General features: G+C 35.1%; 2 protein-coding genes and 1 pseudogene across 2 annotated transcripts; all 3 read left to right on the top strand.

Moving 5' to 3' along the window:
* Positions 1 to 6877: 6877 nt before the first annotated feature.
* On the top strand, positions 6878 to 8166 carry LOC148587989 (receptor-like protein EIX1). Its single transcript, XM_088513642.1, has 2 exons — positions 6878 to 8042; positions 8138 to 8166. Exons 1-2 carry the CDS (start codon positions 6878 to 6880, stop codon positions 8164 to 8166), a joined length of 1194 nt encoding a protein of 397 aa, XP_088369768.1.
* A 302-nt stretch (positions 8167 to 8468) lies between these two features.
* LOC132186635 (uncharacterized) lies at positions 8469 to 10030 on the top strand. Its single transcript, XM_088511614.1, has one exon. The coding sequence runs from the start codon at positions 8474 to 8476 to the stop codon at positions 9734 to 9736; it is 1263 nt and encodes a 420-aa protein (XP_088367740.1). The 5' UTR covers positions 8469 to 8473; the 3' UTR covers positions 9737 to 10030.
* Positions 10031 to 11447: 1417 nt separating this feature from the next.
* On the top strand, positions 11448 to 13077 carry LOC148587988 (uncharacterized; annotated as a pseudogene).
* The last annotated feature ends 67 nt before the right edge of the window (positions 13078 to 13144 follow it).

The raw sequence follows: 13144 nt of genomic DNA, 5'->3' as shown, positions 1-13144 counted from the left end.
TTTTTGGTCAGTCAATAAATTGGATATGTGCATGAAAAGTCCTCACTGTTTAATTCATTATCACAACCTCAAATAAAATATAATCATGACTCTTTGAATTATTGACTCAACTTGATCAAATACAGTTTTATCTTCAAACCAGAAACTCAATCATTTAATCACTAACATCACATATATCTAAATTTTTTGAAAGCAAAATTATAACTATACAAGTTTTGTATCTAATATTAGGGGTGAGTATTGGTTCGATCGGTGTCGGTAGGGAAATTTTCGTCTACCGATTCATGAAAGTCGGTTAAGTCAATTAATTAACCGACTTCATACTAACAAGGAATAGTTTCAACTTTTTTGCTTAATCGGTTAGTTGGTTAATAGGTGGTCAGTTAGTCGGTCAATTGTCTGTTATAAGTTTTTACGTTAAGATTTATCAATTTCTTTGTAACTACAAAATCAACAAAGCATATGATTTATAAATGAAAAGAAAATGTAAATTTATGGAACACAGGCCACAAGTACAACCACAAATCACCTCCACAAACACAATAAGGAAACCTACCAGATAAAATTCAAAATTTACTTGAAAAATCAGTTAAGTCAATTAACTGACAAAAAAAAAAAAAAAAAACAATTCTACTGCCTACCGAACCAAACCGATGTTGAAACAATATTTTTATTCCGCCTACCGACTGTCAAAAGTTGATTGTCGGTCAGTGATGCTCGGGGAAGGGCAGTAGGCGGTAAATGATTAATTTGCCCAGCCTTATCTAATATAATACCATAGGTTTCAGAACTACTGACTTGACATATTAGGATACCATTTTTTTAGAGAAAATCTTCTACCCAAATGTGGTGTAAAAACCTAATTTTACAACATTTATTAAGAATTCAACACATAAGCTAACCACCAAGGTGGTAGTCGAGATGGTAAAGCAGCCGGGTAAATCCCCCCCTCCAGGGGCACGAGTTCGAACCCGCTTGCGGTAGTAGTGCGTGCTCAACTCTGGGCTTTACCAACTCGCACCTTTGTGGGGCTGTGGTGACGGGCTCGCCGCTTAGGCAGTAGCTATGGCTCAAACCGGACATTCCATGGCGAGGGGGGGCCCCTATGGTCACGCCCAGGGGGGAAAATCTACACTGGTCGCCCCTCCCCCCTCTTTTAATTAGAAAAAAAAAAAAAAAAAAAAAACACATAAGCTAAAAACCATCAAAGGTGGTAGTTCAATGGTTTAAAGGATCTGGATGAAAAACTCTACCGTGCATAATGGTTTAATTGAATTATTAGCTGTTTCTTAATTTTCCCAACCAATTAGCATCGACTCTTTAGAGAGTCATAAAGAAGAGTAGAATGAATTGCATCCACAACCTTTTCTCTCATCTCTTTTTCTAAAATACACACATTTTTTTAGAACGCATACGGCATTGACTTATTATTCAGATTTAATACAATTTAAGAAAAATATCTTTATTCATAAGTTTAAATTTTAAGCTCAGAAAAAAAAAAAAAAAAAAAAAAAGGTTTAAATTTAAGAAGTCGCAATTTTAATTAAGGGTTAAATACTCCATACCCCCCTGGGGTTTCTCAACTTTATTTTTTCCCCCCTGAGGTTTCATTTTTATCACAGGAGGTCTCTGTGGTTTTGATAAGTGACTAAATTAGTCCATCCGTTAGTTGACCGTTAGACTGACACGTGGACCAATCAGACGTCGACACGTGGCACATATATTAATTTTTTTTTTAATTAAAAAAAAATGTTTTTTTTTTAAATTAAAAAAAATACTAAAAAAAAAAAAAAAAAAAAAGAAAAATCGGACGAAACTGGGGGTGGCGCGGCCACCCCCTTGGCAATTTGGGGGAGGCTCGGCCACCTCCATCTGGCCGGATGGGGGTGGCCGAGCCACCCCCTGGTGCCCTTGGGCTCCAGGGGGGTGGCCGAAACCACCCCCGGTACCCACTGGGGGTGGCTCGGCCACCCCCATGGAGCCTTGGGGGTGGCCGAAACCACCCCCAATGGTGGTTGGGGGTGGTTTCGGCCACCCCATGGAGCCTTGGGGGTGGCCGAGCCACCCCCAGTGGGTACCGGGGGTGGCCGAGCCACCCCCTGGTGCACAGGGGGTGGCTCGGCCACCCCCATGGCCAAAGGGGGTGGCCGAGCCACCCCCAAATTGCCAAGCCACCCCCAGTTTCGTCCGATTTTTCTTTTTCTTTTTCTTTTTTTTAATATTTTTTTTAATTAAAAAAAATTAATATATGTGCCACGTGTCGACGTCTGATTGGTCCACGTGTCAGTCTAACGGTCAACTAACGGATGGACTAATTTGGTCATTTATCAAAACTACAGGGACCTCCTGTGATAAAAATGAAACCCCAAGGGAGAAAAAATAAAGTTGAGAAACCCCAGGGGGGTATGGAGTATTTAACCCTTTAATTAAACCCACAACATTAAAATCCCAGCCTTCGCCTCGGACAAATTATGTGTCATCATAGTCATAGGGCCCTTATGTTACATGTCAAACTTAGGTGAAATTTGGGTATAGACGACTCCAATCCTTGAGTCTATGCATTGATGAGATGAACTTTCAATCTGAAAGTGGACGGCAATTACATCTTCTTTATTTTTCAAAAGTTGATTTTTCTTTTAAATTTATTGGGATTAAATCAAGAAAGTGGATATCCAGAAATTAATTCCATACGCTTTATTATTGATTATCACATGCAAAACAAATTCACATCATGTGGTCCACGTGGAATTTAACAAGCAATTTGCATGAAGAGGACTTGAAAAGAAGAGTCTAGGCCGTATTGATGAGATAAGTTACGTATGTCGTTTTTATTTCTCATTGTCTACATTTTTTGGATTTATTCTTAGTATTATCACTTGGAATCTGGAAATTATTGACATCATGGGCCCCATGCGGAATTTAACTGGCAATTTGCAAAGCATAGATTCTTTGAATTCATTTGTAGCAAATGTTACATCTCCTTTATTTTCTTGAATTTATTTTTGGTCAGTCAAGAAATTGGATATATATGTGCATGAAAAGTTCTCACTGCTTTCATTATCACAACCTCAAATAAAATATTATCATCAATTATCGAATCAACATGTACAATTTTATCTTCAAAGATGAAACTCGATCATTTTTATCCTCCTAAAATTAATATTAGAAATCATCTTTTTATCCTCCTAAAATTAATATAGCTTTTAAAATTATTATTACATTTTAGATGAATCATATTTAGATTTTTATCCAATGGTGATTTTAAAAGCCACATTAACTTTAAGAAGATAAAAAGATGGTTCATAGCATTACTCATTAAAGGTCCGTTTGGTTTGCGGAATAGATCCCTGAAATGAAATGGTTATTCCTATGGAATAGTCATTCTTTTGTTTGGTATGGGTATAGTTATTCACATGGGAATGATTAATCTCATACACACAAAAATAGCTATTCCTCTAAAAAAAAAGAAGAGAGGAATAGCTATTCCTTATGGAATAGAATAGATTTTTCAAAAAAAAAATACCCTTATTATTTTTTATTTTATTTGAAACTTATAAAATAAATAAATAAATAACTAAAATATGGAAATTAGAGGTCGGCTACCCCCACAGAAGAGGCGGGGGTGGTTGCACCACCCCCGGACTCCTCGTAGGACCACCCCCGAGGCATCCGAGTGTGGTGCGACCACCCTCGTGGCATCTCGGGGTGGCTATGGCCACCCTTGATGCTCATCGGGGGGTGGCCGTAGCCACCCCAGATCTGCTCCAGGGGTGGCTGCGGCCACCCTTGGTGCTCCTCTAGGGTGGTCTCGGCCACCCAAAGGCCCTGTGGGGTGGCCGTGACCACCCCTGTTGAATTTCGGGGGTGGCTTTTAAGTTTTTTTAAGATTTTTTAATTTTTTATTTTCTAATATGAATTGAAAAAATAAAATAAAATAATGTGGGGGGTTTTAAGTAATTTTGATTCAATTCCAATTAGACCATGTGTATTATTACCAAACTAAAGAATTTGAATAATTATTCAATTTCAACCTCTTCTATTCCCAGTAATAACTATTCTTTTTAATTGTGTGATGTTCAATACGTAGAATATTTATTTAATTTAAATGGGAGGTCATTTGACGAAGACAGGGTTTGAATTAAAGACCTTTGGCTCTGATACCATGTTAAAATCACAGTTATCCCAAAAGCTTAAGTTGATAGGAAGAGGTAAATTTAACCACTTAATCAATGCTTTAACAGTAATATTTGAGAATCCAGACAATGTCACATAATTAAATAACCAATTTAGTCATATATATATATATATATATATATATATATATATATATATATTATCCTACTTAATTGATTGGACAAATTGATAACGAAACTTTAAAATATATGGAGGTAAGTAAGAAAATGATTCCAAATAATTGTTATTAAAGGACTCCTACTTGCAGTCTAGAGGAAAATTTTATCCGTATGAAACTTACGCGTAATTTGCGTGTAAACGATTCCAAGAGTGAAGTCTTTGCATTGAGATAAACTTTCAATCCCAACGTGAACAGCAATTACATCTTTGTTATTTCCCAAAGTAGATTTTTCTTTGGGATTTATTGTGAATGAATGAAGAGAGTGGATATCCAGAAATTCCATTGCAAAAAAAAAAAAAAAAAAAAAAATTGACATCATGTGGTCCACGTGGAATTTAAGAAGCAATTTGCATGAAGAGGACTTGGATTTATTGGATTTATTCTTAGTCGGTCAATAAAAACTTAGCTACATGATAAACTTAGGATTGTCACTTGGAAATTATTGACATCATGTGGAATTTAAGAGGCAATTTGCAAATGGTGGATTCTTTGGATTCAGATTATAAACTTCCAAACTTTTGTTGGATTTATAGCAAATGTTGACATCTCCTTTATTTTCTTGGATTTATTTTTTGGTCAGTCAAGAAATTGGACATGTGCATGGAAAGTCATCAATGCTTTCATTATCACAACCACAAGTAAAATATATTCACAATGACTCTTTGAATTATTGACTCATCATGTATATGCATGTTCATATACGTACAATTTTATCTTCAAAGCTGAAACTCAAATAACATCACATAGCTGAAACTCAAATAAAATTTCGTTTTTCATAAAAATTTAAAAAAATTTCGTTTTAAAAAAAACTTTTGTTTTATTTAATACAAATTTCTGTTTTATAAAATTTAAGAACTTTGATTTAAAAAATAAAAAATTTTCTTTTTTTCGTTTTTATTTTTCAAAAATAAGTACGTTTTTTTTAAAAAAATATTTTTTTTGTTCTTTTTTCAAATTTATAAGATATTTTTTGTCTTATTGAAATATTTATAGGGTCATTTTTGTCTTTTTATTAGCCTTGAGAGAACATTGACAATATTTTAATAGTTTGAAGGAGACGGTCCGAATTGAAAATTTGGAGGGAAACATTATCAATTAAATGGTAGTATGAGGGGGTATATGGACTTTTCCATCAATTATAAATTACACAACTTATGTATATTTACATGTAATAATTAAATTTTATTTAATTGTTCATTTATTTCATTACTTAGCTTTCCGAACGTGACATGTTATATCTATTTTGAATGGTCTATCATTTTTTGTTTAATTTGGAGGTGGATGGAAATTATTGACATCATGGGGTCGACGTGGAATTTAAGAGGCAATCCGATCCGCATGGAGTCTTTGTATGTATACATTGAGATAAACTTCTAAGCTCCTTCATTTATTGGATTTATTCTAATAAGTCGGTCAAGAAAGTGCCTTTCATTATTTATCACAACTTCAAATTAAATATAATCACGACTCTTACAATTATTGACTTTAACATATAAACATGATGAGTCACATACAACTTTTATCTTATAACCTGAAACTCGGCCATTTTTTAATCGGTAACATCACATACATCTAAACTTTTTAAAAACAAAATTATATACAGTCAAAAAAGCTGTCAGGTATTTCGATACGACTAGCTTATTTGAGATTGTGTTATAAAGGGTAAACAATACTTTTAATATCTAAAAAGTAGTGTCAAACTAAAAGCTGACATGTTTGATAAAAGATTCTAAAAGTATTTCTTTGACTTTTTTACTCTAAAAATGACAAAAACGCATTTTTGGCAAAAACTTAAAATGAAGTTTTTGCAAAAAAAAATGCTTCTAAACTTAAAATATTTATTTTTCAAACACAATCCCAAAAATATAAAGAGCCTATTTGGGATGTGTTTGAAGGGTCTAAAAATGCTTTTAACACTCAAAAAGCCATTTTGAAGAAAAAAGTACTCGTTTGGTAAAAAATTAAAAACGCTTTTAAAGGTCCAAAAAGCCTAAAAATGACAAAAACGCACTTTTGACAAAAGCTTAAAACTGAAGCTTTTGACTAAAAACTCTTTTTGACTTAAAAGCTCTATTTCTCAAACGCAATCTCAAACATGCTCTAAGTGTCTATTTGAGATTGCGCTTGAGAAATAGAGTTTTTAAGTTAAAAAGAGCCTTTGGGCAAAAGCTTTATTTTTAAGCTTTTGCCAAAAATGCATTTTGACCATTTTTAGGCTTTTTGAACCATTAAAAACATTTTTAATTTTTTTACTAAACGAATACTTTTTTCTTAAACGGACTTTTTGAGTGTTGAAAGCACTTTTAAGCCGCTTCAGACACAATCCCAAACAGAACCTAAACGATGTAGTTTAACTTTAGATAAAAAACTACATCATATATTGTGCCACGTGTAAGTTATAGAAGTGCCTTGATTCTCCAAAGTGTCCCAATTTGACAAAGGTAGCGCCCTCTCTCATCGCCAAGAATAAATACTTGAACTCTCCATGCATATCTTAAGCCTCACAAGCATTTCAGTGGTAGAATGATTAACTTTATGTCCACTCTTCATCTCATCCCCATTTTTTTCTTCTCTCTGTTTGGAGCTGCTTCCTACCTTCAACTTATTAAACCCATTTCATGTACCAAGAGCCCAAATTTAAGATACTTAGAGGTGGAGAGGGAAGCACTTCTCCGCTTTAAATACAATCTTACAGATCCATCGGGTCGTCTCTCTTCTTGGGTTGGTGATGATTACTGCAACTGGATAGGTGTTGGCTGTGACAACAAGACAAGAAATGTTGTCAAGCTTGACCTCAGAAACCCATTTCCGCCGATTCATTTTTATGATCGAGTTCTATTTTTTTCAAATGAAGAGATGGAAGCTCAAAACAAGCCGTGCCTTGGGGGCAAGATAAGTTCTTCTTTACTCGATCTAAAGCATTTGAGTTACTTTGACCTAAGCTTGAATAATTTTCATGGAATCAATATTCCAAAGTTTTTAGGTTCCCTTGAAAGTTTGAGGTATCTCAATCTCTCTTTCTCATTGTTTGTTGGAGTTATTCCTCCCCATCTTTGGAATCTTTCAAGGCTCCAATATCTAGACCTCAATTCAATTAAAATTTCCATTAACTTCAAGAAATCTCCAAGATTGGAGGTCGAAAGTCAGGAATGGGTTGATGGTTTTCCTTCTCTTAAGTACCTTGGAATGAATTATGTAAATCTTGAGAAAGTACCAAATTGGTTTCATGCAGTTAATATGCTTCCTTCCTTACGGGAGTTACACCTAGCTGGTTGTGGACTTGTTAGTCTTCCTCATTCTGTTTTCTCCATCAATTTTACACTACTTTCAGTCCTCGATCTCTCTTACAACCATTTTAATTCCTTCATACCTCAATGGTTGTCAAATGTGAGTGGGCTTTCAACAATCAAACTTGAGTCTTGTGAGCTTAGAGGTGCTATTCCGGTTGGTCTGGGACATCTAACGAACTTGCGCAGCTTGGATTTAACTAACAACATGTTAAGTGGGGAGGTAACTGAGTTTGTGGATGCCTTGTCTCAAGGTTTCAATAGCAGCCTTGAAGATGGGAACTTACCGCCAATGCAAGAACTTTCTCTCTCAAATAATCAATTGAACGGATCAATTCCAAAAAGCATCGGGAAACTGTCAAGGCTTGTTTCATTGGACCTATGCTGGAATTTTTGGGAAGGTGTCCTAACTGAAGCTCATTTTCAAAATCTCACCTGGTTAAAATCTCTTTCGTTGTGTACGAGATCTTCTGCAAATTGGATGTTGGATTTAAAGGTCAAACAGGACTGGGTTCCTCCTTTTAAGCTGATAACAATTAGATTAGAAGACGTGCGGATCGGCCCAACCTTTCCAACTTGGCTTACAACCCAAAATGAACTCAATTCTCTTATACTCACGAATGTTGGCATTTCTGACACCATTGCGCATGGCTTTTGGAAGTCCTGCCCAAATGTCATTTTTTGGAGGTTATCTCATAACCAACTACATGGGCAGGTACCATACTTTCAATTTCATCCTTCATCATACTATTTTGATTTGAGTTCCAACAACTTAGAGGGTCCATTTCCACTTTTTCATAGTAATCTAAGAGTCATAAATCTCGATAATAATATGTTTTCTGGACTTATTCCAAAAAACATAGGTGAGTTATTGCCCAAGTTGGATTGGTTGGACCTCTCTTCAAATTCAATTACTGGCAGAATTCCCCAGTCTTTTGGAATGCTAAAGAACTTAAGCTTTCTTATTTTGAGAAATAATTCCTTATCCGGGAAACTCCCCTCTTTTTGGAAGGATTTGCGACAGTTATCAATATTGGACTTAGCAGATAACAATGTATCTGGCAACATTCCAAGTTCAATGCGATATTTGAGATCATTGCAGGTATTATCATTGAGCCAAAATCATCTCGATGGAGAGTTTCCTTCTTTCTTTAGAAACTATAGTAACTTGCAAAGCCTTGATCTTGGAAGAAACAAATTCTTCGGAAAACTTCCAACATGGTTAGGAGAAAGTCTACCACTTTTATCGAGGCTAAGACTAAGGTCCAACTTTTTTCAGGGGGACATACCTCAACAATTATGTCTTCTTCCAAGGCTTCGAATCCTAGACCTTGCACACAATGATTTTTCAGGAGTAATCCCTCAATGTTTAGGAAGCTTGCGTAGTAATGAGAGTGAAGTTTCCTATGGAGAATATGATTACCAAATGTTGTTGGTTTCTAAAGGAATAGAATATAGATATGGTCTAACTTTTTTTAATCTTTTATATCTTATAGACCTTTCGAGTAACAATTTATCAGGAGAAATACCTGATAATATAACAAGCATCTCAGAATTGGTCATCATGAATTTATCAATGAATCATCTCACTGGAAGAATTCTTAATAGAATTGGGAATTTACAAATGTTACAATCACTTGATCTCTCGATGAATGAGCTTTATGGTCCTATCCCTGAGAGCTTGTCTAATTTGACCTTCTTAAGTCGCTTGAATTTGTCACTCAATAACTTGTCTGGAAAAATTCCAACTGGGAATCAACTTCAAACTCTTGATGACTCTTCTATTTACAAAGGTAACTCTTTACTCTGCGGACCTCCTCTTTCGACCAAGTGTTCCGAAAATGAAACTAATCCTAAAGTAACACCAAATGGTGGTAACCGAAAGGAAAGGGCAGTTGAGTCATTCTCGTTTTGGATTAGCATGGCAATTGGGTTTATTGTTGCATTTTGGGGAGTTTGTGGTACACTGATTATCAAAACATCATGGAGACAAGCTTACTTTCGCAGCTTTGATAATTTGAAAGACAAGATTGCGGTGTTCATTATGGTCAAAAATGTTTGCTTACTAAGGAAGGTCGAGTCAGAGAGAAATTGAAGTTGTGGGCTAACATAGTGCTACAATGTTTGTGGGTATCATTTCTGTTAAACCCTCACGAGACTTCACTCGTCCATTAGGGATGCCTAGGGGTTTAAAAGGCTTGTTGCATATGCCAAATGCAATCGTATCTCCCACGACAGAGGATTTATGTTTCATGTTTTTACTTTTAAATTTTTTCTTAATATGTATAATTTATGTATTGTAAGTTTTTCGGGTTGTTGTAATAATGTATGATCCAAGATGCTTCAAATCTTCACTTGTCAAAGTCATATATATGAATAATTTTTACAATTGTGCAAGGCATTATTTCTTTTATTGTATCGCATTTTCCAAAATCCATTTCTCATCACTTACTATTATATTTTCATTCTCTATTTAATGGTGCTGCAATGAAATGGTGAGCCAACGGTTGGCTAAAGACAAGACACTGCCTTAATTTACAATTTTAAACATCATTCTTGATATTATGTTACCGAAGCAAATATTGTCTTTCAAACATCGAAATGAAATCTGCGAATGCATGAACTTTCAAGCTTCAGTTGTAAAAAAATCGTTTCATTTCCTTCTTTTTTAATCATTCAGATGATTCTTCTATAGTAAAAAATCATATTTTTAATTGACTTTTGCTCTAATTTTTAATAGAAATAGAGCAAAGCAAGTCTATAGGATTGGGAGCTACAATGATCACGAGTTTCTAAAATGTAGGGAGTCCCAATTTTGAAAAAAAAAAAAAAAAAACTTACATAATTAAACCCACAAAGGTTTTGGGAATTAATTGTATATACATCAAATTTCTCAAAAACCTAATAAATAGTTCACATATTTTACAAATTTCAGTAGAAATAATTGACCCCATACAGTATAACGTGGCTTCCCCCCACTATTATTGGAGGAATTTAAGCTCAACAAATCAATAAAGAAAGCCATATGTCCATTTCATTGATTATCTCTTGCAAACACGCAGTTTTGACTCCCAATCAGGAACTACTTCTTTTTTATTTCGGATGGTCTTTGTAGAGAAACTTCACAACCCAAAGAGGAGGATGTTCCATAAAAAATGATGAATTTAATTATTTAATTAATAATTTAACACTAATAAAAATAATTAAAATAATTTTATCGAGAGAAGTTGGTCAAAATCGCAATGAGCATATGAATATTCCCCCTTTCACAAGTTGTACAAACAAGGGTATCAAAGAATAGTCACAAACACGCAACCAATTTAGATATAAAATAGTCCATTATATTTTAATTCCACCCCTCCCTTGCAACTTCCTCTTGCTATCATTATGATGTATGATGAAAGTAAAAATGTCGGACCCAAAATCTTAGTTTAATTGAAAAACTTAAATTCATAGGCTTAAATATACCATAATTATAATTTATTTTTTGCTTTATAGAAGGAAGACCCAAGCGTGGAGTCTTTGTCCTGAGATTAACTTTTAAACCCAAAGGGGACGGCAATTACATCTTATTTTTCAATCTTTTTTTGGCTTTATTCTCTGAGAATCAAGAGAGTGGATTTATAAGTCAAGTTAGTGGATACTTCGAAAGTCCTTAGTGGTTTCATCACATCAAAATGTTAAATAAAATATGAGGACTCTTACAACCACTTAACAAGTTGAGATACAATTATATATTGAAAGCTGAAGTACTAAACGGTTTTGAATTGAATAAATGTTGAGTTTATTATTTATTTAATGCCACATAACATGTCTAACTCTACCAACCTTATTGGCAAGAATAAATAGTCGAAACCCATGCATGTAGCATCACATGCATTTCACTAGCAAAATGGTTAGAACCCACTTCTTTATGTCTATTGTTCCTCTCCATCTGATTTTTTCTTCTCTCTACTTGGAACTGCATCCTACCTACAAGTTATTAAACCTGTTTCATGCACCGAAAGCCCTATTTTTAGATGCTCGGAGATGGAGAGAAAATCACTTCTTAGCTACAAAGAAAGTCTTACCGATCCATCGGGTCGTCTCTCTTCTTGGGTTGGTGATGATTGCTGCACTTGGATTGGAGTTAGCTGTGACAACAGCACAAGACATGTCATCAAGCTTGACCTCAAAAATCCATTTTCGGTGAGTGAATTTTATTTTTTAGAAGAAGGAGAATATTATTCGCAAATTGAATATGAGTACCATTGTGATGAAATATCAAAAGCTTACAACAAGTTATGCCTCGGGGGTAAGATGAGTTCTTTACTTGGTCTAAAGAACTTGAGTTATCTGGACCTAAGCTTGAATAATTTTAATGGATACAATATTCCGAAGTTTTTGGGTTCCTTCGAGAATTTGAGGTATCTCAATCTCTCTTTCTGAATGTTTGCTGGAGCTATTCCTCCCCATCTTGGGAATCTATCAAGGCTGCAATATCTAGATCTCAATTCATTTTCATTTCATCGGCATGGTCATTCCCTTTCCAATATTGGAAGTGAAAAGCCTCTTAGGGACCTCAATTTGGGAGATGTAAATCTTAAGAATGTTCCGGGTTGGCTTGATGCAGTTAATATGCTCCCTTCCTTGGTGGAGTTACACCTAGGTGATTGTGAACTCGCTAGTCTTCCTCACTCTGTTTCCTCCATCAACTTCACATTGCTTTAAGTCCTTGATCTCTCTTACAACTATTTTGACTCCTTCATACCTCACTGGTTGTGAAATTTTAGTGGGCTGTTAACAATCAATCTTGCATCCAGTTGGCTTAGAGGTGCTATTTCAGTTGGTCTGGGACATCTAACAAACTTGCGTAACTTGGATTTAGCTGGCAACTATTTTATTGGAAAGACACCAAGCTCATTCGCCAACCTTTGCAAGTTGCAAACATTAAATATGCAATACAGCAATATAAGTGGGGAGGTAACTGAGTTTGTGGAAGGCTTGTCTCAATGTCCCAAAAGTAGCCTTGAGTATCTAGACTTGGGTATAAATGTGTTGCTTGGGGGGAACTTGCCTCATTCATCAGGAGGACTCAAGAAGTTGAAAACTATTTACCTCTCTCAAAGCTCTGTTTCAGGTTCAATTCCAGATTCTATTGGAAACTTGCTGTCATTGCAAACACTTGACCTCTCGAGTAGTCAAGTGTTTATTGTTGGATTTTGGGGAGTTTGTGGCACACTAATTGTCAAAACATCATGGAGACAAGCTTACTTTCGAAGTTTTGATAATTTGAAAGATAGGATTGTTGTGTTCATTAACATCAAAATTGTTCGCATGTTGAAGTTACGAGTATTGGAGTTTTTCCTTCATATGCATTATTTATGTCTTATAAGTTTTTCAGGTTGTTGTAATAACATATGCTCCAATCTTCATGTGCTAAAGTCATACATATGAATGATTTTACAATTGTGCGAGGCATTCTCTCTTTTATTGCATCCCATTTTCTAATAACCATTTGTTC

Source organism: Corylus avellana, chromosome 1 (assembly GCF_965113065.1).
Source record: "Corylus avellana chromosome 1, dhCorAvel1.hap1.2, whole genome shotgun sequence".
Classification (NCBI taxonomy): Eukaryota; Viridiplantae; Streptophyta; class Magnoliopsida; order Fagales; family Betulaceae; genus Corylus; species Corylus avellana.
This window is presented reverse-complemented; position numbering and strand designations above follow the sequence as displayed.